The sequence below is a fragment of the Hippocampus zosterae genome, chromosome 15 (genome assembly GCF_025434085.1).
Source record: "Hippocampus zosterae strain Florida chromosome 15, ASM2543408v3, whole genome shotgun sequence".
Taxonomy (NCBI): domain Eukaryota; kingdom Metazoa; phylum Chordata; class Actinopteri; order Syngnathiformes; family Syngnathidae; genus Hippocampus; species Hippocampus zosterae.
Genome location: NC_067465.1, coordinates 3060184 through 3083744, shown reverse-complemented (window position 1 = coordinate 3083744; position 23561 = coordinate 3060184). Strand labels below are relative to the sequence as shown.

Below are 23561 nucleotides of genomic sequence, written 5' to 3'. Positions count from 1 at the left end.
CTAATGTAAAACTAACTCAAGCATCGACTTGGGCCAATTCCCGAGATTCAAAGAAATAAGTTCCCTCGCCGATCTGGAGGAAGACAGTTCAACCTTAAGGGGAAATTCAAGAGTCCTTCCGTGTTTCATTCTCACTCATCTCGTCTGTATTTGAGTCCAACAGGCTGAGACAAGGTTCGGATTCATCCCCGATTATCCATCCGCCGTGTTTTTCAATATCAATGGAATGTCTGCTTTTATTTGTTCAGTATTTGGTTACAATGGCAACAAAAGCTTGCGTAGAGCTCGGGCTGTGCACGGCAAACTCAAATAGGGTCGCTTGTACTTCAGACTCCCCGGTCCAAAAGCCCTGTAGGCAAAAAATAAATAAACGCAATATGGGCATTAATAACAAAGCGCAAAAGAAACGAGGACCATCACTGAGTAGCTGCAGCTGGTCGAGTATTCCAGGACGAAAATATTTCACAGTTGAAAAGTTTAGTCTATGCCTGACAAGTGGCAAAGTGGACTGGGGGGTGTAACGTCAGGGAGTTATGCAGACAATAAAATTCCAAGTTCAATCCACTAAAGTGACTCTGTGTTTATGAGCCTACGAAGCAAACGAACCATCTTCAAAATGTAATCTACTCCTTGGAAACCTCCTCTTGTAATGCAATATTCTCGCTAAATGAGCACATTCATCGGAGCGCATTTTCAGGGCACTACCTTCCGAGTACCTCTTGTTACTACGCCATAAAGTTCCAAGCAACCAATCAAAATCCCGACTCCTTAGGATCAATTTCACAAATGTATCAGGTAGTAACTCTTCACACTTCCTCTGGTTTATTACCTGTTGCCACTGAGGTTTCTCGGTGTGTCCAGACCCGAGTCCCAAAGGAGTGCTGCAGGGGCTCAATCATAAAGGCTTCACTGACACTGCTTAGAAAGGAAATGATGAGGCTGGCTAATGAGAACCATTAGGCTTTGATGACTGTGCACCTAGGGAGCCCTTCCAGCTAAAAATCCTCTCTCGGTGTCATAAAACCACGGGGCAGAGTGTGCCAAGCCGTGACAAAAAGGGGGGAACGTTGCAAGGTAAGATGGAAGGTGATATAAAAACAATGGAAGTGGCTAGCCGGGCAAAAACAACAAAAATCGGGATGGAGTAATTACGATACTATACAGCGGGGGACTACAAACACTCATTCATGAGATCGGGAGGTCTGACAGAACAGAGAAAGACTTGGACACAAGTCAGAGGCAAGTCAAGAAGCGAAGTACCCCGCCCACATCCACCTGCAGACCAGACCCTCTTCCTTTGTTTCTTCTTTAAGGCGCATCCACTCTTAAGGCCCTTAAGCCCTTCATGAAAGGTTTCAAGGAAATGACAATCATAATGGTAATATCTATATCAGGATACAGCCGATACATCTGCTGGCCAGCCGACAGCTAAGCACAGCAGTCCCAAAAGGGTTTGGCTCGATTGGACCTGGACTAAGTCAATCGGGTCCCGCCCGAGCCGAGTATGCGAGAGCCAGATCCCCGTGGCAAGCGTTGCAGCTCTACGGCGATCGCCGCTTTGGCTTTGAAAGTAGCTTTAGCCCGGCAAATGTGCCCTTTATGATCACAAGCATCTCCTCATGTGCAACTCCATCCATCCATCCAGTCTGGTTGCTTCAGTGACAACTAGAACGATATTTCTTGGGTATTTTTTTTTTTTTTACACAACAACCTTTTTTTCATTCATCTTCCGAGCCGCTTGATCCTCACTAGGGTCGCGGGGGGTGCCGGAGCCTATCCCAGCTGTCTTCGGGCAGTAGGCGGGGGACACCCTGAATCGGTTGCCAGCCAATCGCAGGGCACACAGAAACGAACAACCATTCGCACTCACACTCACACCTCGGGACAATTTAGAGTGTTCAATCAGCCTGCCACACATGTTTTTGGAATGTGGGAGGAAACCGGAGCACCCGGAGAAAACCCACGCAAGTCCGGGGAGAACATGCAAACTCCACACAGAGAAGCCAGAGCTGGAATCGAACCCGGTACCTCTGCACTGTGAAGCCGACGTGCTAACCACTGGACTACCGGGCCGCCCTTAAAAAGTTTATTATTATTATTATTATTATTATCGGGGTTTTTTTTCCAGATCCGCCAAATTCCTCATAAAACACTGAAAAACATCTAAGGAGGAGAAAATCTTGGGACAAAATGTGAAATCTCTCAAATGTGAACAAATATTGAAAAGAAAAAATAAGAAAAAAAATTGTGAATATGCAAATCCGTAAACTGCAAATATGTGGGTGTTGACTGTAGTAGATTGTAATATCACCGGTGATCACCAGATGGCAGACATCTCTTAGTTGTGCTGACTGTGAAGCCGATGTGCTAACCACTGGACTACCGGGCCGCCCCTACACAACAACCTTGTTGTATTATTTTGATTTTTTTTTTTTGAACTGCAACAGGCTATATGCAATTTAAGGACTCACATAAATGACTGTCTGCATTTCTTCCACATCTAAGTGATAAAAGAGACAGTGGGTCTGCTCTCTGGAGATAAGTCATGCTCATTAGTTTGCTAATAAAGTCTCTCTTGCGGCCGTGCCCTCTTTCGACGCGGACCTCGGGAGTTTGTCTCGGCAAACAGCTGCAAAGTAAAATGATTCTCCAATCGCAAACTCTTTGAAAAGCTGAACAATAATACATAAATCAAGTGTGAGATTAAAACAAAATGAAAAAGGGAACGGAATATTTGGCATTATGCTGAATGGAATATTTTGTTAAGGTAGAGCATAAGCAAGCCTTCATTTCATTACAATGTCATGAATCCAAAAAGGCCAGTAACATTTCCCAAACGTCGAATTTTATTCGGCCTCACCGAGCTTTCGGTTGATACTTACCAGCAGACACTAAGGGGTTTTTGTTTCGTAAATCTCACACAGTGGCTTGGATTGATTTTTCACTGATGTGAGGATACCGGCGCTACGAGCGATAGAGCTCTTCGAAAGGCCAGCGTGTTTTATCCACATGGCAACAAGGAGCGGGGGGGGGGGGGGCCAAAAGGATTTGTCCAGGGCAGTGTGGACCTGGCGATGTAATGACTATTGATTCTTCAAAAGAGCCGAATGGTAAACCGACTGCATTAAGTGAGCTTTGGTATTCAAAAAGATTTCTTTGCTGGATAAGGGAGCAAATTAACAATAATGATTGACCTGAATGTGTATGTTTACATTTCTCATTACTTTTTATGATGACTGATTTCTAAATGGGGATTTAAGTTTTAAGTGACAGGTTCGGCTGTGTGGTTTTGCCTCCGTTATTGGCAGAACAATTCGAATGAGTTCTACAGTGTGCTTCTTTTTGAAAGAAACGCTTTTGTGGATTAGCCTGTCATAGAAACGACGTCAAAGCTAACACAAGCCCGAACAACACCGCACTTTATTTCGTGTTCATTCAAAAGATGTAAGAGGCTTGCTTGTTGTGTCAAGTTCTGAAGACACTCCTGAGAGGCCCTTTTTTTTGTGGCACCGTAAGACACATCAGCGTGTGTTTTTAAAGAGAAGTCAGAAGTGGGTTCAAATGTTTGCAAACGTGTGGGCTTAGTTATGAATCTTACTCACAGGTTGTGTCTTGACCGCCTCCTGAGGCTTGACATCCATCTTCGTCATCACAATCTGCTGTGCTGCCCTCCGTCTCCCCACTGCCCAGCTCTTCCCAAGCTTCCATCTGGCCCAGATTTGGAAATTTCTCCTGGGTCTCCTGGACAAGAAAAAAAAAAGCAACAACACCTAAGAGTTTGACCCACACTGGAAAAGAGCAATGTTACTTTGACACAAAAAATATAATTGTATGACACATTTTGGTCTGTCATTTGAAATATTGGGTGTAAATCGCTTTCGACCACTAGATGGCAGCACATTTAATTTAAGATTGTATCAGTTCGATCAGGAAGTACAGAACGGCATTCCGGCATCACCAATTTTTGTTGAACATGACTGAATGGCATTTCCTGTAATCCTGCTTTTTATGCCCACAGAAAGGGTGTATCTGCATTATTATTCATGTATATTGTGAGACGTTGAGTGTTTTTTTTTGTGTTCTGAGAAAACAAAGCCCTCTGGCGGTCGCACAAAGCCGCCATCCCCAAGGCGAAGGGGCGAATGGCACTCGTTTTAGAACCACTTTCGAGATGGTTCTGAAAAGCCGTGCCATTGTAACCACTCGGCCCTGAAAAAAAGAAAAATTCCAATAACGAACATGCAGGAACTAGCAAGGCCGTTTCCGTGTGAATGAAGTATGCTTATGTGGGACATCTCGATTGAGAGTTTCAAAATCTTGCATGTTGTGGAGGAGATCATTTGGCCTTGGTTAGAGAGTCTTTGCCACACGAGGATGGACACATTTCTTTCAAAATCAAATCATTTGTCAATGCCATGTCAAATTCCCCAAACAATTTTAACACTCGGATTCATCCGATGCTTCGAGTATTTAAAAAAAAAAAAAAAGCAGAATAAGACATTTAGTTTAATTTCAGTCAGGCAGTGTCGGCTGTAAGTAATGAAAAGAGCTGGCAGGGAAAACATTGAAGTAGTACAGCTGCCAACAATGTGTCATGAGCAGTGAAGCAATGTTTGAAAAGTAACGACGGCGTGGTTTAACAAGTGGTACAGAGCGCTGAGAAACAAACACATCAAAGGAAGACAGGACATTTTTTGGGGTTCATTTAAATTCAGTGATGAAATAAAATCTACAGTTTTAAGCAGTCAGATAAAAGTGTCCAAAAAAAAAAAAAAACGAGCGTCACCGCAAGTGTATAACATCTGATTCAGAAAATGACAACATTCATGAACAAGTATTAGAACATGAGTTTTAAGGTGTTGATTGTGCAAAACAGACACAATGAAAGTCAATCATTTACTCCTGGGAGTGTTTTTTTTCCCCCGATAGGATTGTGAGAATTGGTCGTCTGAATTTGATTGGAATCCTGCCAAAAGCGAGCCAGACGAACAGCCTCGGATGAAAACATCAGTTTCGATATTTTTGCTCCGGGATGAAATGAATCATGATTCATTACAACCATAAGCGATTTCCATTTCTCCTTACAGTTATCTCTCTCGCTCATCGGTATGTGCCCAACTAATGGGACCACCTGCTGGCCCACCTATCTGACCGACATCATCAAGGTGCTCTTTGTTCCATTCCTTCACGTCAAACCAGAAACTTTTCTGACACAACAACAAAGGCATCCTTTTTAGAAGGTCGGAGAGAATCGTGAATGCTAGATGTGAATGTAAAGTGGGAGACAACAAACAGCCTGCCTTGTACGTTTGGTTTACAGGGGAAAAGGCGGACAAGGTCAACGTTACTTTAACTTTTAGACGGCACTTTATGCCACGCGAAACACATGACAGAAAAGGTGAACTGAAATAGTTTGGTCGGTGTAATAGGCAAGTTTTGAACACACACACATGCAGCAGCTCCCATAGTGATACACAGTTCAGTAGCTTATCTTTTTGTCGAATGCACTATTATGGCACCGCAGAGATTCTTGGGACGTTTGAAAGAAATATATGCAGTGGTCATTTTTCAAAGTATCCACGGATTGGGTCAAAGTGCGTTACGTTTTCTTTAATTATGGAATTGAAATGGGAAAATAAACCTTTTTATTTGGGGGTGGGGGTGTGGGGGGGGGCATTTTCTTCATGAGTGTCCTGAATTGAACATGTTTTCCAAATGATCAAGCACTGTATTGAAATGTATTTTCCTCAGGCTTTGAGGAACAATTTATTATCGCTTATGGATTCTACACAGCAACAGGTAGACATACTGAGGGGGGGCGGGCAGGAAAAACAATTTTGCGACACCAGCTAGGTAGCTAAATTATTCATCGTAGAGTTTCAAAATGAATCACACACACTGTAGAACACGTTCCAAACAATTATGCAAGTATTGGTTTTCTCCGATTTTTATAGTGTATGAAAATGGATCTCAGCATGATTTTCAAGTCGTCAACTGTGATAGGTAGCCGACAGGTTTGCGCAGAAGCTAAAGATCAATTATTCGTTCAATCACATGCAAGAATTGCAAAGCTGCTGTTGAATATCTGACGTTAAAATGTAACCTGGCCTGTTAAGATGTTTATCATTCCAGCAAATACAATCTCAGGATGCTTTCAGTTCTTTACAAGCTATAAAATGTCTTGAAACATTGCTGCGCATAATAATTTGGAAAAATGCACTTTTACATTTTTATTTAGGGTATGGGTAGGGGGGGAGATTCTGTTATCATTGGGTAGTTTTGTTTGAAAACATTAAAACTAAATATTATGCTGGGTGCCATTTGAAAAGACTAGAAAAATCATTTGCATAACAATGTTGAAAGTGTTTCGGGCTATTGGTTGTTTGTGTGGTTGAGTGTACTCAAAGATTGCTGCTGCTTTTGAATTCACTGCCAACACAAACGCGATTGTATCTCAAGTGTGCACTCGCAAGTCAAAGCAAAACAATCATCTGAATGACGGCTCGCCCTTCAAAATACAAATCGGGTGACTCTTAATCTCATGACACCACTATGATTTATTTATTTATTCATTTATTTTTAGGTTCTATTCACATCTCAGCCTGTTGACGGCCTTTGCTCATTTCCTGACTCTACCTACTCTGAGGCAACAATGTGATATGCCAAATTAGAGGATGCGCTATTGATTAGGAAGCTCACAGAAGACACGGTGCCCTTTGGGGGGGGGGGGGTGATGAGGTATTTATGCAACGTATTTATCGGGATGTTTTGGAGCTAACAGAAGATGGACTTTTACTTTTTTTTTTCCTTCTTACACAAACGGACAGACTCTGTGGACATCCCATGAGTTCACAATGAAACAGCCAGCTCCACGACAAGTGTTGCCAACATGATAAGCGGCTGCGTATTACGCTAACAACAGTGCCTTTAAGTATCTATTTAACACAATGGTGCTCGGCCCAGCTGTCCGTTTTAATTGGTGAGGAAATCAATGAAGGGGTTGTTACCGTGGAAACGAGAGTTCCTCTCTTCGGAAATTGCTGCTTGGCTTCCGTCCAAAGCCGTTGGTTACTTTGTTTTGAATAATAATGGAAAAAAAAAACATCCATTTTTTTTCTTTCTTTGTTTGTTTGACTTTCAACCTCAAATTGCGTATTTCAAAGTAGCACAGATGGAAATCATTTTGCTGGCTTTTCTATGACAATTCTTAATTCTTGCAAGGAGCTTCCAAGAAGAAGCGCAATGTGAGATCACCCGATAAGTATTTTAAATGTCTCACGCAGCACAAGTGAAATGGGAAATGAAACCCAATTTTCACCTTCACACACACACACACACAATTTTCCAATTAAAAAAATGCCCCAGAGAAAGCAAAAAAGGTAAAGTAATGGATATCGTCACAGCAAAGCCCTCCCAGACTGCTGTTTATTCAACAGACACAATGTATTGTTTGTGTGGATTCATGACGCCTGTTATGGCCAAACAGTTTTTTGGAGAGTTAATTAAAAGCGAGCCTTTGACTGGCAGTTCCAACAATCCATAGCACTCACTCTCCTGGTGTGGACCTGGCTGCAGCATAATCCATAACGCAACAAAGCTGAGCCAGGTATATTTGCGCCGCTTCTTTTTTTTTTTTCTACTGGTCAGCTAAGGACAGCAATAAAAATGGTGTCCAACAATGTTTTTGTTGTTGTTGTTGTTTTAACCTGCAAATATTTGAGGAGAGCGGCCCGTTAGTCCAGTGGTTAGCACGTGGGCTTCACAGTGCAGAGGTACCGGGTTCGATTCCAGCTCCGGCCTCCCTGTGTGGAGTTTGCATGTTCTCCCCGGGCCTGCGTGGGTTTTCTCCGGGTGCTCCGGTTTCCTCCCACATTCCAAAAATATGCATGGCAGGCTGATTGAACGCTCTAAATTGTCCTTAGGTGTGAATGTGAGCGTGGATGGTTGTTCGTCTCTGTGTGCCCTGCGATTGGCTGGCAACTGATCCAGGGTGTCCCCCGCCTACTGCCCGAAGAAGGCTGGGATGGGCTCCAGCACCCCCCGCGACCCTAGTGAGGATTAAGCGGTTCAGAAAATGGATGGATGGATGGATATTTGAGGAGAAATCTATTGCATACTGTGAAAAACAAAGACAAATCAGATTTTAAATGCCTGCCAGGAGATGTGCAGAAACAGAAATTAAAACACTCTCTCATATAATCTTGTTTGAATAAACTGAAGAAAAAAATGCTAAATGCATTTTTTTCGGTTCAAGGACAAACCCACACCCAAAAAAAAAATCTTTCACTTTGATGTGCTGGTGGAGAAAATTATTCATGTGTACTTTCAGACTGCGGCCAATAACTGATACTCGATGAATTATCGTATTTTCCTTCTTTTTTTCTCTCTCTCTCTTTTACATCAACTGCGAGGGTTACAAAATGAGGTTCATTTGAAAATAAGGTGCGTTTGAAAATAAGACAATTAATTGCTCAAGAGGTCGGCGTCATGCCTCGAGCATGTTCAAATAAACGGGAGTCAGTCCCACACCCTTGTACTGCAAGTCGGTGCAGGCTTGTGCCATTAACCGTTTGTTGGCCGTGAACTCTGCTAACCATCGCGAGTCAATCCCACGCCTCACACGCCTTGCAATTGTCAGGCACAGAAGACTGCGTCTGTTTCAAGTAGGGACGTGCGCGTTTACTTTGGCTTCACTCTTGCAAAAAAAATAAAAAGAGATTAATCCGATGGATGAAAATCAGGTTATGTGTGTCCAGGTGTGAGGGTTGCTGATGGTAGCACGTCACTTATGATACAGTACTTTACAGTACTGACATGAGGGATAAGTGTGAATTGCCTTCTTTGGCAATAGTGTTCTTTGCGATTAAAGGATTAAAGGCTTAAATATTTTTCAGCTGTAAAGTCATACTTGGCATGCCATTTTTCACGATGATGACGATTATTTTTTTTGACTTTCTCTAATCCCAAAAGTTGGTACAGCGCTACATCCAGGTGCAAGTTTAATTAACAATGGCGAATGGCATTATCAAAGGCTTTGTGTGTGTTTTTTTTTAATTTAGAAAAGTAGCACTTTTATGAGCATTAAGCTAGAAAGCTAAAGACGTTAAGATAACTTGTTTAGAATAGCCAACGTGTAACTCTCCTAGTTTAATGTTTAGTTTGACAGTAAACCTCAACTGGGAGTGAAATGAAACAGATTGAAGACTCAATTTTGATGAATTGCTCAATATATGACACGCCGCTGCTTATAGTGAAGTGAGTCGAGTTCACTGCCCTGATAGAGTGTTTGCGTCTACGGGTCAAAGCAAAAAACAAACAAAAAAACAACAGCTTGCATTTCAAAAAAACTCACAAGTCAGGCAGATCACTCGTATCTCAAGGAACCACAATATTTTCCCAATATTGCCCCGGCCAATACTATACATCTGTACAGTACTTGTCCTCGTAAAAATGCACAGATACTACACACCGATACCACTAAGGAGCATCTTTCCACCAAGTCACAGAGGAGTCTAAACACATGTGTGCATGTTTGTGTGTGGAAGTTACTCGATGTATGTTTTGGTGAACAGATGGTCCTTGAGGAGTTTTTAAAAAAACACAAAAAAACAAACAAACGCATGTGTCCAGTGAAGTAGCATCACAGATTTTAGCAGGAAATGATTTTCAAAGGTTGGGGAGGAGCTGTGGCACTGAAGGCTCCATCGCCTGCCCAAAAAAAAAATAAACGAGAAAATTTACTTGATCAATCTCACTGGCATTGTAAAATTATTTTTATCCTGTAAAAGCCGCGCCCCACGCAAAACGTATTGTTTTGTGTTTTTTGTTATTGTAAAGTGCCCTTGGGTGTCTTGAAAGGCGCTTATAAATAAAATGTATTTTATTATTACTATTCATTCATTCATTCATTCATCTTCCGAGCCGCTTGATCCTCACTAGGGTCGCGGGGGGTGCTGGAGCCTATCCCAACTGTCTTCGGGCAGTAGGCGGGGGACACCCTGAATCGGTTGCCAGCCAATCGCAGGGCACACAGAGACGAACAACCATTCGCACTCACACTCACACCTAGGGACAATTTAGAGTGTTCAATCAGCCTGCCACGCATGTTTTTAGAATGTGGGAGGAAACAGGAGCACCCGGAGAAAACCCACGCAGGCCCGGGGAGAACATTCAAACTCCACACAGGGAGGCCAGAGCTGGAATCGAACCCGGTACCTCTGCACTGTGAAGCCCACGTGCTAACCACTGGACTACTGGGCCGCCCATTATTATTATTATTATTATAAAAGTTGCAAGCAAACCGCGTGCTCATTGTGAAACCATGTCAACAAAATTCCTTATTTTATGAGGACCAGGTATGTCCCCTCAACAGCCGATCCAAGCGCCGACTGGAAGCGCAGAGGGGAGCCGGCCGGCGCGCGTTTAAACGCATTCGGATGTGCAACCTGGCTGAGACTCTGGGCCAAAGCACACAGCAACACAAACATCAATCTCATCAATCACACACAACTGGCCAGTTAACAATCCAAGAGTGTCTCCAACTCTCCTTCTGCCGCGGCCATTTCCAAAGTTTGACAGAGAGAGCAGAAAATAGACGTGCGAGAATGATTTGTCTGGCTTTTTTTTTTTTTGGTTCCTCTGTCACTGACTGAATTCCAATTGACAAACCAACATATCATCTGGTTTTAATACATTCTGTGGAAACAAGCAGAGCATTGTAAAGGAATTGCCACACTAAACAGCTGGACGAATGGCTGGCAATCAAAAAATCCTCTTGGAGACATTTCTTGTTCACGTTAGCAATATTACCAGACCGAGAGGGAGACGGCAAGGCAGACGATAGTCAGAGGAACTAGACAGAGTCGGGACCATAACTCCATTAATGACCCGTTTTACTGCCAGTCAATAGATTAGGTTCTGTTCTGTGGGTTATTACGCGCTTTTATATACGTGGCCCAACATGGAGATGCCGCAGCAGCCGATATACGACCGTTTGAGATCCAGGATGGGCCAAGCATGCATTCACACCTGCCGAAATGCAAACACTGATTTTTTTTTTTTTGGTTTTCTTTCTATGGAAGGAATGCTGTACAAAGAGAATGTCTCGGGCAGACGAGGGGAGGGGGCCGCGATGTGCAATACATCAGCTACATCACTTTGCACAATCCTCTGAGAGCCGCAGAGCCCTGGCTGTAACTCCTCTCTCGAAGGTAAAAAATATGCGCCTTAACATCACTCATGCTCAAAGTGGAGGCGATTGAAATTCATTCATTCATCTTCCGAGCCGCTTGATCCTCACTAGGGTCGCGGGGGGTGCTGGAGCCTATCCCAGCCGTCTTCGGGCAGTAGGCGGGGGACACCCTGAATCGGTTGCCAGCCAATCGCAGGGCACACAGAAACGAACAACCATTCGCACTCACACTCACACCTAGGGACAATTTAGAGTGTTCAATCAGCCTGCCACGCATGTTTTTGGAATGTGGGAGGAAACCGGAGCACCCGGAGAAAACCCACGCAGGAGAACATGCAAACTCCACACAGGGAGGCCGGAGCTGGAATCGAACCCGGTACCTCTGCACTGTGAAGCCGACGTGCTAACCACTGGACTACCGGGCCGCCCTAGATCGATTGAAATTTGAACCAAAAAAAAAAAATAGAGCAAAAATATGGCTACATATTCACAAAAATCACGGAGTTTGTTTTCCTCCATGACATCGCAATCATGCTGGAGTTGAAGTCAGTCATAGCAAATTGTGTACTAGCTTTTTTAGTCGGCTGATTTTTGGATGAATAAGGAAGTGAAAGCTTCTAACTAGGTGTAACTTTGTTGAGCTGTCTCACGTGAGCTCACGCAGGATTTTTCTGGGAACGATTTCACAGGCCGCTACATGTCGAGGATCACGCGGGCTTGAACGCACATGCTAAATATGTACAGTAGCCGTGCACTTGTGGGCATTGAAATATTCCTGAGGCGCCACGGAGTGCCTTGCGCACTATGCGGCTTCGCAAATCTGAGCCGTTCCTCTTATTTGGCATGAACACAAAAGCTAAGTCGCGCTCGGCCACCTGGTTGAGATTCAAGGTGGTCCCCTTCAAAGCTGTAATTGATGTCAACAGGGCGTGAGGCCCAATTACGCATGGCAAGTGTGACGATGCGGCGTCCAATCAGTGCCGTGACATTTTCAGACACCTGTGAGATGCGCATTTCATAGGAATGTCGCAGGACGAGAATAGATGACTAGACATGATGAGATGCTACATTTGACAGCACAGATAAAAAAAAATATGAACCGGTGCCAAGTTTTAATGAGTTTAAAAACAACTGTCAAGTTGATAAGATGAGGCTTCAAAATCGCGAACAATCAACATGAAGATGAAAAATCATCTCAGCTCTCAAACGCTGTGGGCGTGTCCGGTGATCGGGCTGAAACCACAGCGCGCTCAACTAGCAATTGTCAAACAAAAACCATAAGTACACCCTGAAAGCTACTTTGTCGAGCATCTTTCTCATGTCTACACGTAACTACATGCCTCAGCCACAAAAATACAGTATATCCACTTAGGGCCTCCATTGGATGGAATAGGTGCGACCAGGTTGGAACAGGAATTTTCCACACTGCACCAACAAGGCACTCTAAAGCACATGCGAAGCTCCTGTTGAGATGCTGGCTTTCAATTTGTCAACTTTACAAAATAATTCAAAAATAAATTAATAATAATAAAATAATTGACTTCACTCTCCCAACCCTACGCGCATACTCGCGGTGAACAACGAGGCACTCCCTGGTCTCCACCTTGGCTGTTGCTCCTTTATTGGTGCACACTCACAAACGATGAGGCACTCTAAAGCAGCCATGTCAGCATCAAGTCCCTCTCCACACAACGGCTGTCAAGTTGTTTTTCCTTCCTCGCGCTTCCACTTTCTCTCGGTGACATGCATGCACTCAGGTCTGACAACAGGGCACTCTAACACAGCCACGCTATTCCAAAGCCTCGGTCTGCACATTAGCTATATACTCGGAGCCCCAAAGCACTTTACAAAGGGCTAAATTCTTCTTGCTGCTGTACCAGCTCTGGATATCATTTGGGGGGGCGGGGGGGGGGGGGGCAACAAAAGACCAGGCCATCCAGAGGGGAACGGAATCCTGTTCCGTCACTCTCGTCAAATGGCCTCAAGGGCTTGTGTGAAACGGCCCTTTTCTTCTCGGTTCCTTTCAGAGTCCAAAGAGTCTAAAGTCCATCTACATGACAAATAGAGTTACTTTGAAGTGGCTTGTGTCATCTCGGCCTTTCTGCCACTCATCGGTGACCTCTTGATCCCAGCGTCTCATCTTTTTCTTTTTTTTCTTTCGAAAGTCATTGCATTTTTGTCCATGTTCCTCTTTCATCTTCAATCGCCCTTTATTTCACTGAAATCTGTCTCTCCTTCCAAGTGGTCTTGAGTGCGATGATGTCCAATTTGTGTTTATGAGGATACCAACAACCTCCATTAAGTACGGCACTCCTGTTGCGTGATATCTTTTGACCCACCTCACTAGAGTCTCGACAACAGACCCTTAATAAAGGTTTTCTTATTCTTATTCTTATTTAAAGGGGACACATCATTGCAGTCAGTTCATATTTGTCTTATTGGTTTGTCTCCAGTTGCTTTTTTATGCATTTACTGAGCAATTTAAAATGTTGCCTATAGTTTGAGAACGAATTCTCTTCCTGGATGACTTTGTTCCGCCTCTTCAGTATGTAATTATATGTCATTATGTCAGTATGTCATTATGTTGCCTTAAGCGTGAATATGTGACATGCAAATGATTGTCGACAAGCATGAAGTCATCATCTTACCTGGTTGAAGGTTTCAAGCCTCTCCTTCACGTCAGCGAGCGAGGGGTTCGCGCTCCGAACTTTGACCTCTGGATTCTGTCTTTGTGCATGCAGACCATTTCCTACCACTCTGCCCGTATAACTGTGGGAGGAAATAAAGTAGAGTGACATCATCATCTGTGTCTCGATATAAAAGTGGATGCTAATAGGGGGGGGGGGGGGGATTCATTGTAACCATGCTGATTTTTTTTTCCAAAAAAAAACCAATGGTAATAAAATTGATATCATTTCTTGCTGTGTAGTTGTCATTCCGCTGCTGAATAATGCTGCTTTTATTTTATTATTATTTTTTTTCGGCCGCTTGTATGAGTTTTCTCCGCAGGGTGTCCGGGCTCTCCCTTAGAGATAAGGTGAGAAGCTCGGTCATCCGGGAGGGGCTCAGAGTCGAGCCGCTTCTCCTCCACATCGAGAGGAGCCAGATGAGGTGGCTTGGGCATCTGATTCGGATGCCTCCTGAACGCCTCCCTGATGAGGTGTTCTGGGCATGTCCCACCGGAAGGAGACCCCGAGGAAGACCCAGGACACGCTGTAGAGACTATGTCACCCAGCTGGCCTGGGAACGCCTCGGAATCCCCCTGGGAGAGCTGGAAGAAGTAGCTAGGGAGAGGGAAGTCTGGGCTTCCCTGCTAAAGCTGTTGCCCCCGCGACCCGGCCCCGGATAAGCGGTGGAAGATGGATGGATGGATCGATTATTATTTTTTGTTATTGTTGTTGTTCAATTTCCCTTCACTGGTCTGAAAATGATTACCTACATCAAATAATGTATCACGTGTTTCTTCATCAACAACACGTAGTGACAGACAGAACAATTAAATGCTCAGCCACTAGAGGGCAGAATTTATCGTTGTTACGACAGAGGAATCGCTTGATGCGAGTCAATGAGTGAGCGGTGAGACAAAAATCATTGTTCATTTTTTTTTTGCACCATTTTTGTAAAGGGGGTGTGTTGGTGATGTTGTTTCCATCTTAAAACTACCTCCTAATAAAGCGTTTTGTCACTCATAAATTAAAAAAAAAAAGGGCATTCACAGTGATCCCGCAATCAACAATTTGACATTGCCGTCACTTCATTTTATATGTAGAGTTTATTTTACTCCCACACTCTTGTCTAAAAATGAATTTGAGATTCACACAATGATATGAAACTTTCATGCTTTGGGGATTTAACGGCACAGGCATCAAATCAATGGAGGCAACTGAAGGCAGAGCGAGGCTGAGAATGATTGGAAGTGATTACGAATGGCATGAAAAGTGTGTGCATTCTTCTGGCTGTGTTTATGGTTTTCGGAGGCTGTGTCGAGTGCGCGTATCAACGTGAATATGAGTGCAAGCAATCATAAAAGTGCTGAACATGAGAAATCTCTGGCATGTGATCTAAGCAATGTCCTGATAAGGTCTGCGATCCTGCTTTGCTGAACAAGCACTTTTAAAAAGAGACTATAAAAAATACACCAAAAAAAAAAAAGGCCCAACCCTCTTCCGCTTTTTTTTTTTTTTAATTCACACGCCTTCTATCATCAATTTCAATTGTGCTGATTTGCAAAAATGGAAGCCAGAAACAGCTTTGGTTTTGATGACAACACGAGTCAACAGCAAATTTTGAATCAGAGATTGAAAAATGTCTTTCCTTTTTTTAAGCACATCAGGTTCTTTTTAAAGTTTGACCTACAAAAACGTTCACCACGTGTTGCCATTTATAGCTATAACACTTCCGATAAAAAAAACAAAAAAAAACATAGAACCGTTAATTCATAACTATATGTCATGACAGGCCGGTCTGCACTTCTTTTTTTTTTTCCTTGTAGAGGAGTAAAGCAGTCAGTAATTCGAGAATGACCAGATTTATCTTGATTTTGAAGCCCATGTAAACCGTTCAGATTTGGCATGGTTGTTTTCTTTCCTTTTGCGCAGCCGTCATGTTCGTTTTACGGTGGTTTGAAGAACACCCTCTCGGTTTTTCATACAACAAAAACAACACCGTCTTAATTACGATGATTCAGACAGCTGCATAAATTGAACCCCTGGACGTGACCCACCGCATGGCGAATACGCACTTTTGGCAACGGCGAGCGTTCACTCCTCTCGTCTTCCACACTTGCCCGAAGCGTTCGAAACACCGACACCGTGTACGGTGACCTCGGCACTGAACTGTTGAAACTCACCCCCCCCCCAAGGCGATTCAAGCGTTCCCGTCGATATGCAGCGAACAAAGCAGTTCTGCATCAAAATGAACAATTTTCAGAAATGAGTACACACGAGGCTGTCCGTATTTCTTCAAGTCGTCTCTATAAACATGTCTTCTTATTATTATTGACGCCGAGCGAAGCACAAACGGCTCAAGCTGAAACCAGCCGAGAGGATTTCTTACCAAAATTAGCCCCAGTCACGCCTTAATGGCTTAGTTGGTACGGATTCCGTGTCAAGTGACTGATGGCCAAAGTGAACGGCATCCAAGGCAAATACTTACAAGAGTGTTCAAAGAATAGAGGACTTGATGAATGACCGGGTTCACTTATCACAGGCTGAGAGGGCTAATTATACAGCAGAATCATTTTTTTTTCCCCCAAGCGGGTGATGATGATGATGATTATTATTAACAATACATTCCAAAACATATGTCAACTACCTTTGCATAAGAAGTATCTGCGATGACTCACCCCATTTGCGGTAACTGTTATTTTCCCCACTTCATGTGGTGCATATGTATGGTTAAATCTATAATTGCGGTTGTTTGTTTGACAATGAATACTGTTGCACGAATTGAATCTCTTGAAACTAATTAGACTTTTGCACCCGTTGTCCTTCTCGAAAATGACTCAAACGCGGCAGGAAGTTAATACGTCTTCATTTCAACGGTATGACCGGGTGCCGTTGTTTATTTATTTATTATTTTTTATTCCAATAATTTTCTTTTTGCCGTGAGGAAGACCTGCTGCTGGGAAAGAGAAAAAAAACATGTGCTTTTTTTTTTAATTAATAAAATGGATGCCGACTCACCGTCCCCTCCCCCCCTTGCTGTGGGCTATGGTAAATATTCAAGGTTATTTACAGATAAGTGAAGCGGTTTGGGGCGGCCCGGTAGTCCAGTGGTTAGCACGTTGGCTTCACAGTGCAGAGGTACCGGGTTCGATTCCAGCTCTGGCCTCCCTGTGTGGAGTTTGCATGTTCTCCCCGGGCCTGCGTGGGTTTTCTCCGGGTGCTCCGGTTTCCTCCCACATTCCAAAAATATGCATGGCAGGCTGATTGAACACTGTAAATTGTCCCTAGGTGTGAGTGTGAGTGCGAATGGTTGTTCATTTCTGTGTGCCCTGCGATTGGCTGGCAACCGATTCAGGGTGTCCCCCGCCTACTGCCCGAAGACAGCTGGGATAGGCTCCGGCACCCCCCGCGACCCTAGTGAGGGTCAAGCGGCTCAGAAGATGAATGAATGAATAAAATGTATGCCGACTCACCGTCCCCTCCCCACCCCTTGCTGTGGGCTATGGTAAATATTCAAGGTTATTTACAGATAAGTGAAGCGGTTTGACATGTGAAAAGCAGAATTGCAAATGGACTGTATGTGCATACAGTATTTTATAGGCTTGTAGCATCAGACGGAATCCCACAAATAAGGAAAAATGCACGAGTGCAGCACAAACCGGGGCAGAGGTGTAACAAATGGGTTCTGAATTTCGTCACAATAGATTACTGGCAGGGGAGAGTTCAAAAACAATTGGATTCACAATGCTTCATGCATAATACTGACCAAAAAAAAAAATAAAATGGCAGTGCACCTAATCATGCTTCAGCAGGTTTGCACGCGTCATCACTTCACATCCAAATGAAACTGGAAAAAAAAAAGTGAAACTCAAGACTGATATGTTAAAGTCAGTGAAGCGTATTGAGTTATGTTGCAATGCAATGAAGTTGTGATTTTTATTTTATTTTTTAAACACCCAAGTCCTGCCTACACTGGAAAATGTCTAACCAAAGTAAACATTTCTTATTATATTATAATACCTCACCTCCTTTGATTTCGGGTCCCCGCCCCTCCGAAAAAAAAAAAAAGTAAATGTTGGACACAAGGATTTTACAGTAACAGCATAGGACATAAAGTCATGAGTGAAAAGTGGCATAGCTTGCGGCCGGCTAACTTTTTACGAGCAGTGTTTGGACAGTGACTTTGAGATAGTTCGGAATAGGAGGTTTTGTTTCGAAAGGCCAGAGTGTTCTCACACTCCTGACGTCTTCGGAGCCTTTCCGTGAGCTAACACTCAACATGTGAACTATCACTTGTTGCACTTTGCAAACATTGAATCAGCATGATTTGTCTTTGCGCGCGCTTTGTCCCCGGCACTGTAAACAAGAGCGCGCAAACACACTCAAATGTTCTACAAGTCAACACTCTGTACTGATATTTTTACAGTATTTTATATGCACAGAATATTCAGACCCTCCGACCATAAGAGCTTTGTTACCCGACTTATGATAAACAAGTCACATCCATATTTAAGCGGTGGTAAAATATGTTGTTGTTTCCAAAACAGCTAGCTAGCTACATGCACTTTCTTGCCCCTTCGGCCATTTTATTAGCATAGAAATACAAAGATCATAAAGAGCGCAGGCAGAGGCAGCGGGAACATCGCAAGGTCAAGTTACAGGGTGGGCAGGTTCAAATCATGCACTTTTCTGTCTCTGCGGTGTTTCTCTCTCACCCCCGGAGTCGCGCTAATTAGTTGGCGCACAGTTGTCCAAATCCAAGTCCTCCAGGGCCACTATTCTGCGTGTTTTGTGTGTTTCCCTCCTCTAACACACATGATTCAAATGTGAATGTCAAGGTTTCTGAGACGAAATGAAACAAATATGTGATCAAGGTCCATATTTGCTTTATAAAACAATTACACTCTAACTCAGGGGTGTCAAACTCATTTTTGTCGCGGGCCACAGTGTAGTGACCGTTTCTCTTGGAGGGCCGTTATGACTGTGAAACCATATAAAGAAGTCAATGACTGTAATGAGGGTTTTGGCAACAAGAAAAGGCTAACAACATCTCTTTTATTACATGTGAGAAGTTGACATTTTGGTCCAGATTTTAGCAATTATCGTAGACGTTGACACGTTTGATTTGCTTTCATGGGCCACATAAAATGATGTGGCGGGACAAAATCTGGCCCCCGGGCCTCGAGTTTGACGCTCGCTAACTAATCAATGATTGAATCAAAATACAAAAGAAAAATGTTCAAAAATGCATGTAAGCTAACTTGTATACAATATATTGTAACTATAATAATATATGTTTTTGTTTCATGGAATGAAATGAAAAGAAGGGCCATACTTTACTATTACTTTTCTTTTCAGAAGTAAAAATATCAACAGCATTTCTAAACTGGAAGTGCACGCTGATGGACAACCACAGTGTATTATTCCCCCCTGCCGTCATCTGGGTTTGGCATGAGGAAAGTGGGATTAGAGCACAGTTGCTGAACCGAGTAGGGAAAGTTTATAAAAACAAAGTGTGGAAAATCTGACAAAATATAAGCATGACTCTGTGTCGCACGAAAGACACAGTCATGAAAAAAAAACCCAAAACCCAAAGACACCCCCATGTTTTATTCAATTTCTGGTTCATTTTAATGTGGTGCCACTAAGAATGTATCAAGTGACTAACTGACACAAGAGAAAATACGGAATGCCGAAAAGTGTTCGGTTGGAGCTAATACAGTATAGCTCTCTAGCAGACAGTAAAAAAAATAAAAATTAAAAAAAATCTGCAAAAAAGTGGCTTCAAACCATTTTATGCCACTTCCAGCTAAAGTATCCTGCCAAACTAAACATCAAACTAAGAGGATTACATATTGTGTGTTTAAAACAACCACATGCTTGAATGTTTGCCTGAGGAAAGCCTGCGTAGCTTAATGCTAACGAAGAGCATGGTCGTGTTCTTCCCCTTAACGTCACTATCCCACTTAGCTACGAACAAGCTACGAAGTTAGCAAATGTTCACTTCGGAGTTCCTTCAAGGCTGCAAATATTCAAACGGTTGCCAAACAGCCGCCAGATGTTCCCCTGTACTTTCCTTGATGCAATCAAATTTTGACTTTTAGGTTGATGACGAATCATGACGTTTGGCTTCAGTTTTTTTTTTTTTTCTTTTGGAGCTGTTAGTGTAGGAATTTGGAACTGTGCGCATTTGTCCATTCGCACACCCAAAGTGAGGCACTGACCCAATGGATACTTGGAAATATCACGTCGACTCAGTTGGAAACGAGTCTTCAAATATTCTCTCTGTTCTTCACTTTAGGAGGCGAGTGGAGGGAGCCGTGTGATTTTTGTGGAGCTGGCTGCCTGCCTAGCGGCGGCCCCTCTGTCACAGCCCTAGCAAAGCTGTTATGTTGAGTGATGAGTCAGAGAGGAAGGCAAACTTGAGCGGGGGTCAGAACCAGAGAGCGGCAAAGGCAACAGAGGTTCTGTTGGCAACTGCAAACGTGATCAACAACTCAGCCGCTGAAGCTCACGTTTTTGAAGCCAATTGGAAATTGTTTTGGTGATCTTGCACTGATGGCTGTGTTGGGTTCAGTACCAGAAGAATACGTGCACACGTACATGCACAAAATTTTATTTTATATATCAGGGGGGGAGGGTGAATGCATTGCAGTTGAGGCATTTTGGCTTTCTTGCCAAGTAACCACCTGCCCCCTGACCTTGTTCAGTGGTCAGAAATCATTAAAGAAGCCGACCAATAGGTTATTTTTGGCTTGAGTTACACTAACTGAAGGATTACGCAATTTTCCGAACATCAGACATTTGTGTGCTGGATCTGAACATCAATGAAGCTTTTTGTTTTGCTTTGTCCTCGATCTTACCCGAGGGAAGACACCTGCACAGAGCAACATGAATCTGACCAGAGATTTACGGCTGGTTGTGGACGTGTGGATGGGATGAAATTACAGACGGCAATGTTAATCTCTCTCTCATGCTTTGCCGCTTTTAAAGAGGCCATTTTACCCAAGGCCGAGCAATGTGCGGTTACAGCGACAGCGAAGTATAGTTGACGGTGCTATTGATTTAATGGGTCTAATTTCATCTCATCATCAGTGCTTCCTTTACAAGGTTGTTAATGTGATCCAATAAATGTACACATTATTGAAGTGAATTGGGCCCGGGCTCTGATCACATCTTTCAAACAGGCATATCTCCCCCAAAATCCTGCTGTGCAGACTCATAAAGCTCCAGATTCCGTTTTCAACTATGAGGAGGCTAGTTATGATGAATTACTATGCTGCAGAAGTTTTGGTTTCGCCTTGGTTGCTCTGAGTCACGCTCGGTCCCACTGTCGTATGGTGTTCAACAGGGTTCACATTCGGGTACCCTGCTGTTTTCATTGTATTTGCTGCCCTTGGAATCCATCTGGAAGAAATATGGTATTTCATTCCACTGCTATGCACATGACTGTCAGATCTATATCCCGCTGAGCATAAAGGACGCTTTGGCGCGGAGGCCACTTTTGTCCAGATCAAGTGCTCTATAAATAAGGTTGAGTGAGTGACAATTGCAGCCATTTCATTGTGTGATCCGATTTACGTACAACATATTTCTTGTTTGAACACTCAAGGCAATGCAGTCTTTTGATTACACCTTCAGCAATTATTAATTGAATTTGTATGTTATTATAGTTTGTAATAAAGCGCAAAAATTTCCCCATTGTGGAAATAAAGGATATCTTATCTTAAAATGTTTGGCCTCATTTCGACAAGTAAAAGTTCAGCGAGACTATGTTTGTGGTGTAAAAACAAAGCTTTTTGGGCCACCTTTACAAGTAATTTGTCTAGTCAGGTGAGCGCAAGTCCCATCCTGTCGAGGTATGCTCACTAAGCAAACTGAACCAACCCTGGGGAGCAAAAAGGAGCGCCGTGAGGTGAGTGAGATCGATGACTAATAATGATTCACCTATCATGGCGACAAAGTGCACTTAGCCGTAATCACACACCGAGATAGCATGTACCCCAGAGGTGTTTGATGTTAGGACTTTCCATCCATCCGTTTGTAATGATCCCACAGGCCGAGCTGTGTCTCCAATATCGAGTGCGGCTCATCAGGCGGCCATTACTTGCCATCGCAACCAGTCAGCCGTGTGCGAACTCCTTGCTCCTCCAGGCTAATGAACACAGATCGATTTATCAAACAATTACGGCGGCCGCTGAGAGCTGCATTAATTTGGTTTAAGTGACTCACACTTGGCGAGAAAGTGATGTCGCCCACGTCTAAATCACAGACTCAATCAAACATTTTCTCCTTGTCTCATTTTAGTAAGCAAATACTTCCATTAAAAGGTTATGTGACACAATACAGAGCTAGACACAGTACAGTACTGTGTCTGCTATGCATTCTTTAATGGAAGGGCATTAGAACCAAAATGCATTTATTTAGCCTCACAGTAATGTAGGTAGATGTTGAAAGTCAAGTTTAGATCATTTGTATAAATTCCCACACTGCACCCTTGTGGCCAATATGTTGCATTGCCCCTGAGATGCTCAAGTGACGAGTTCAGCATGTTGTTTTAGTAGTTTGCTTACAGTTTTAAGGTTCACAACCCCAATGAGGACGAGCACTATTGAAAATGGATGGATAATTAAATAGCCATTATTTTATTTATTTATTTATTTATTTATTTATTTATTTATTTTTGTTGTATTTTATCTTATTTGATGTTGTTTTTAACATTGTACTCGTGATTTTAACTGCTTGTTGTAAGGTGTCCTTGAGTTTCTAGAAAGGCGCCCACAAATAAAATGTATTATTATTATTATTATTATTATAATGCACTGAACTCAGATTGCCAAAATCATCAGAAGCTTGGTTGATTCTCCAAATGTGTCTGGTTCATTTACACTATCAAGGCAAAATATATATATAAGTGCACCTGAACTTTACAAAGCCTCAGTCATTTATGGTTTGAAGTCCTCTGGAAAGAATTTCTTCGCAAATGTTTGTCAGTGGGATTTCTTTTGTCTGAAAGTAAAGAAAAGTGTGTGCACACTTTCAGTTTGCACATTCCCTCACACCATTTTCAAGATATAAAGGCAAAAACGGTTGCAATAGACTATAAATTGGTTAAACAGCTCTATATTTTTACCATTGATAACGCTAACGAGGAAAATTTTTAATCTGGGTTTCAGTTATTTCGGATCTGTCGTCAATCCACGATGCAATGTTCAATGAGAGAGATTAGCCACGAGGGGGCAGCATTACTCTCCACACAGAGCCACGAGAGGAGCTATGACCGAATATGATATCATGCACCTGCAGCATGACGACCTGCCCCATCATTAGGCCCACTTGTACACGCTAATGATATCCCACACAGGCACTGTATTGGCCTGAACAGAAATAACTATGTTCCATTCTGACTGCCACTAATGAAGAATTATTTATTCATTTAATAATATGTTCATAGTTGCGGACTGTAGTTTGACCATTCTGAGAGCAATAAATCCAATAATGTCCAGTTTAAAAGATAGCTAAATAGACTATTAGAGCTCCATCGGGTTTACTGGCATTTGGTGTAATATTTCTTTCTTGAACTAATGTATTGAACACATTCTTGAGCTTCTGGTTCTCTGTGGACATACAGACCAGGGCGTGTACAGCTCAGGTTTTGGGTGTGGGCGTGGACGGAGCAGGGCAGTTGCTGTATGGAAGGCAGA

At 43.0% G+C, this 23561-nt stretch overlaps 1 protein-coding gene across 2 annotated transcripts in view; it reads right to left on the bottom strand.

Moving 5' to 3' along the window:
- gpc5c (glypican 5c) overlaps window positions 1-23561 on the bottom strand; it is an 83760-nt gene that overhangs the window by 10010 nt on the left and 50189 nt on the right. For both annotated transcript variants that reach the window (XM_052087937.1, XM_052087938.1), the window contains 2 exons: window positions 13840-13960; window positions 3603-3741 (listed from right to left, as the gene is read on the bottom strand). In XM_052087937.1, coding sequence (XP_051943897.1) covers window positions 3603-3741; window positions 13840-13960 — 260 coding nt within the window. The remainder of the gene's footprint in view (window positions 1-3602; window positions 3742-13839; window positions 13961-23561) is intronic.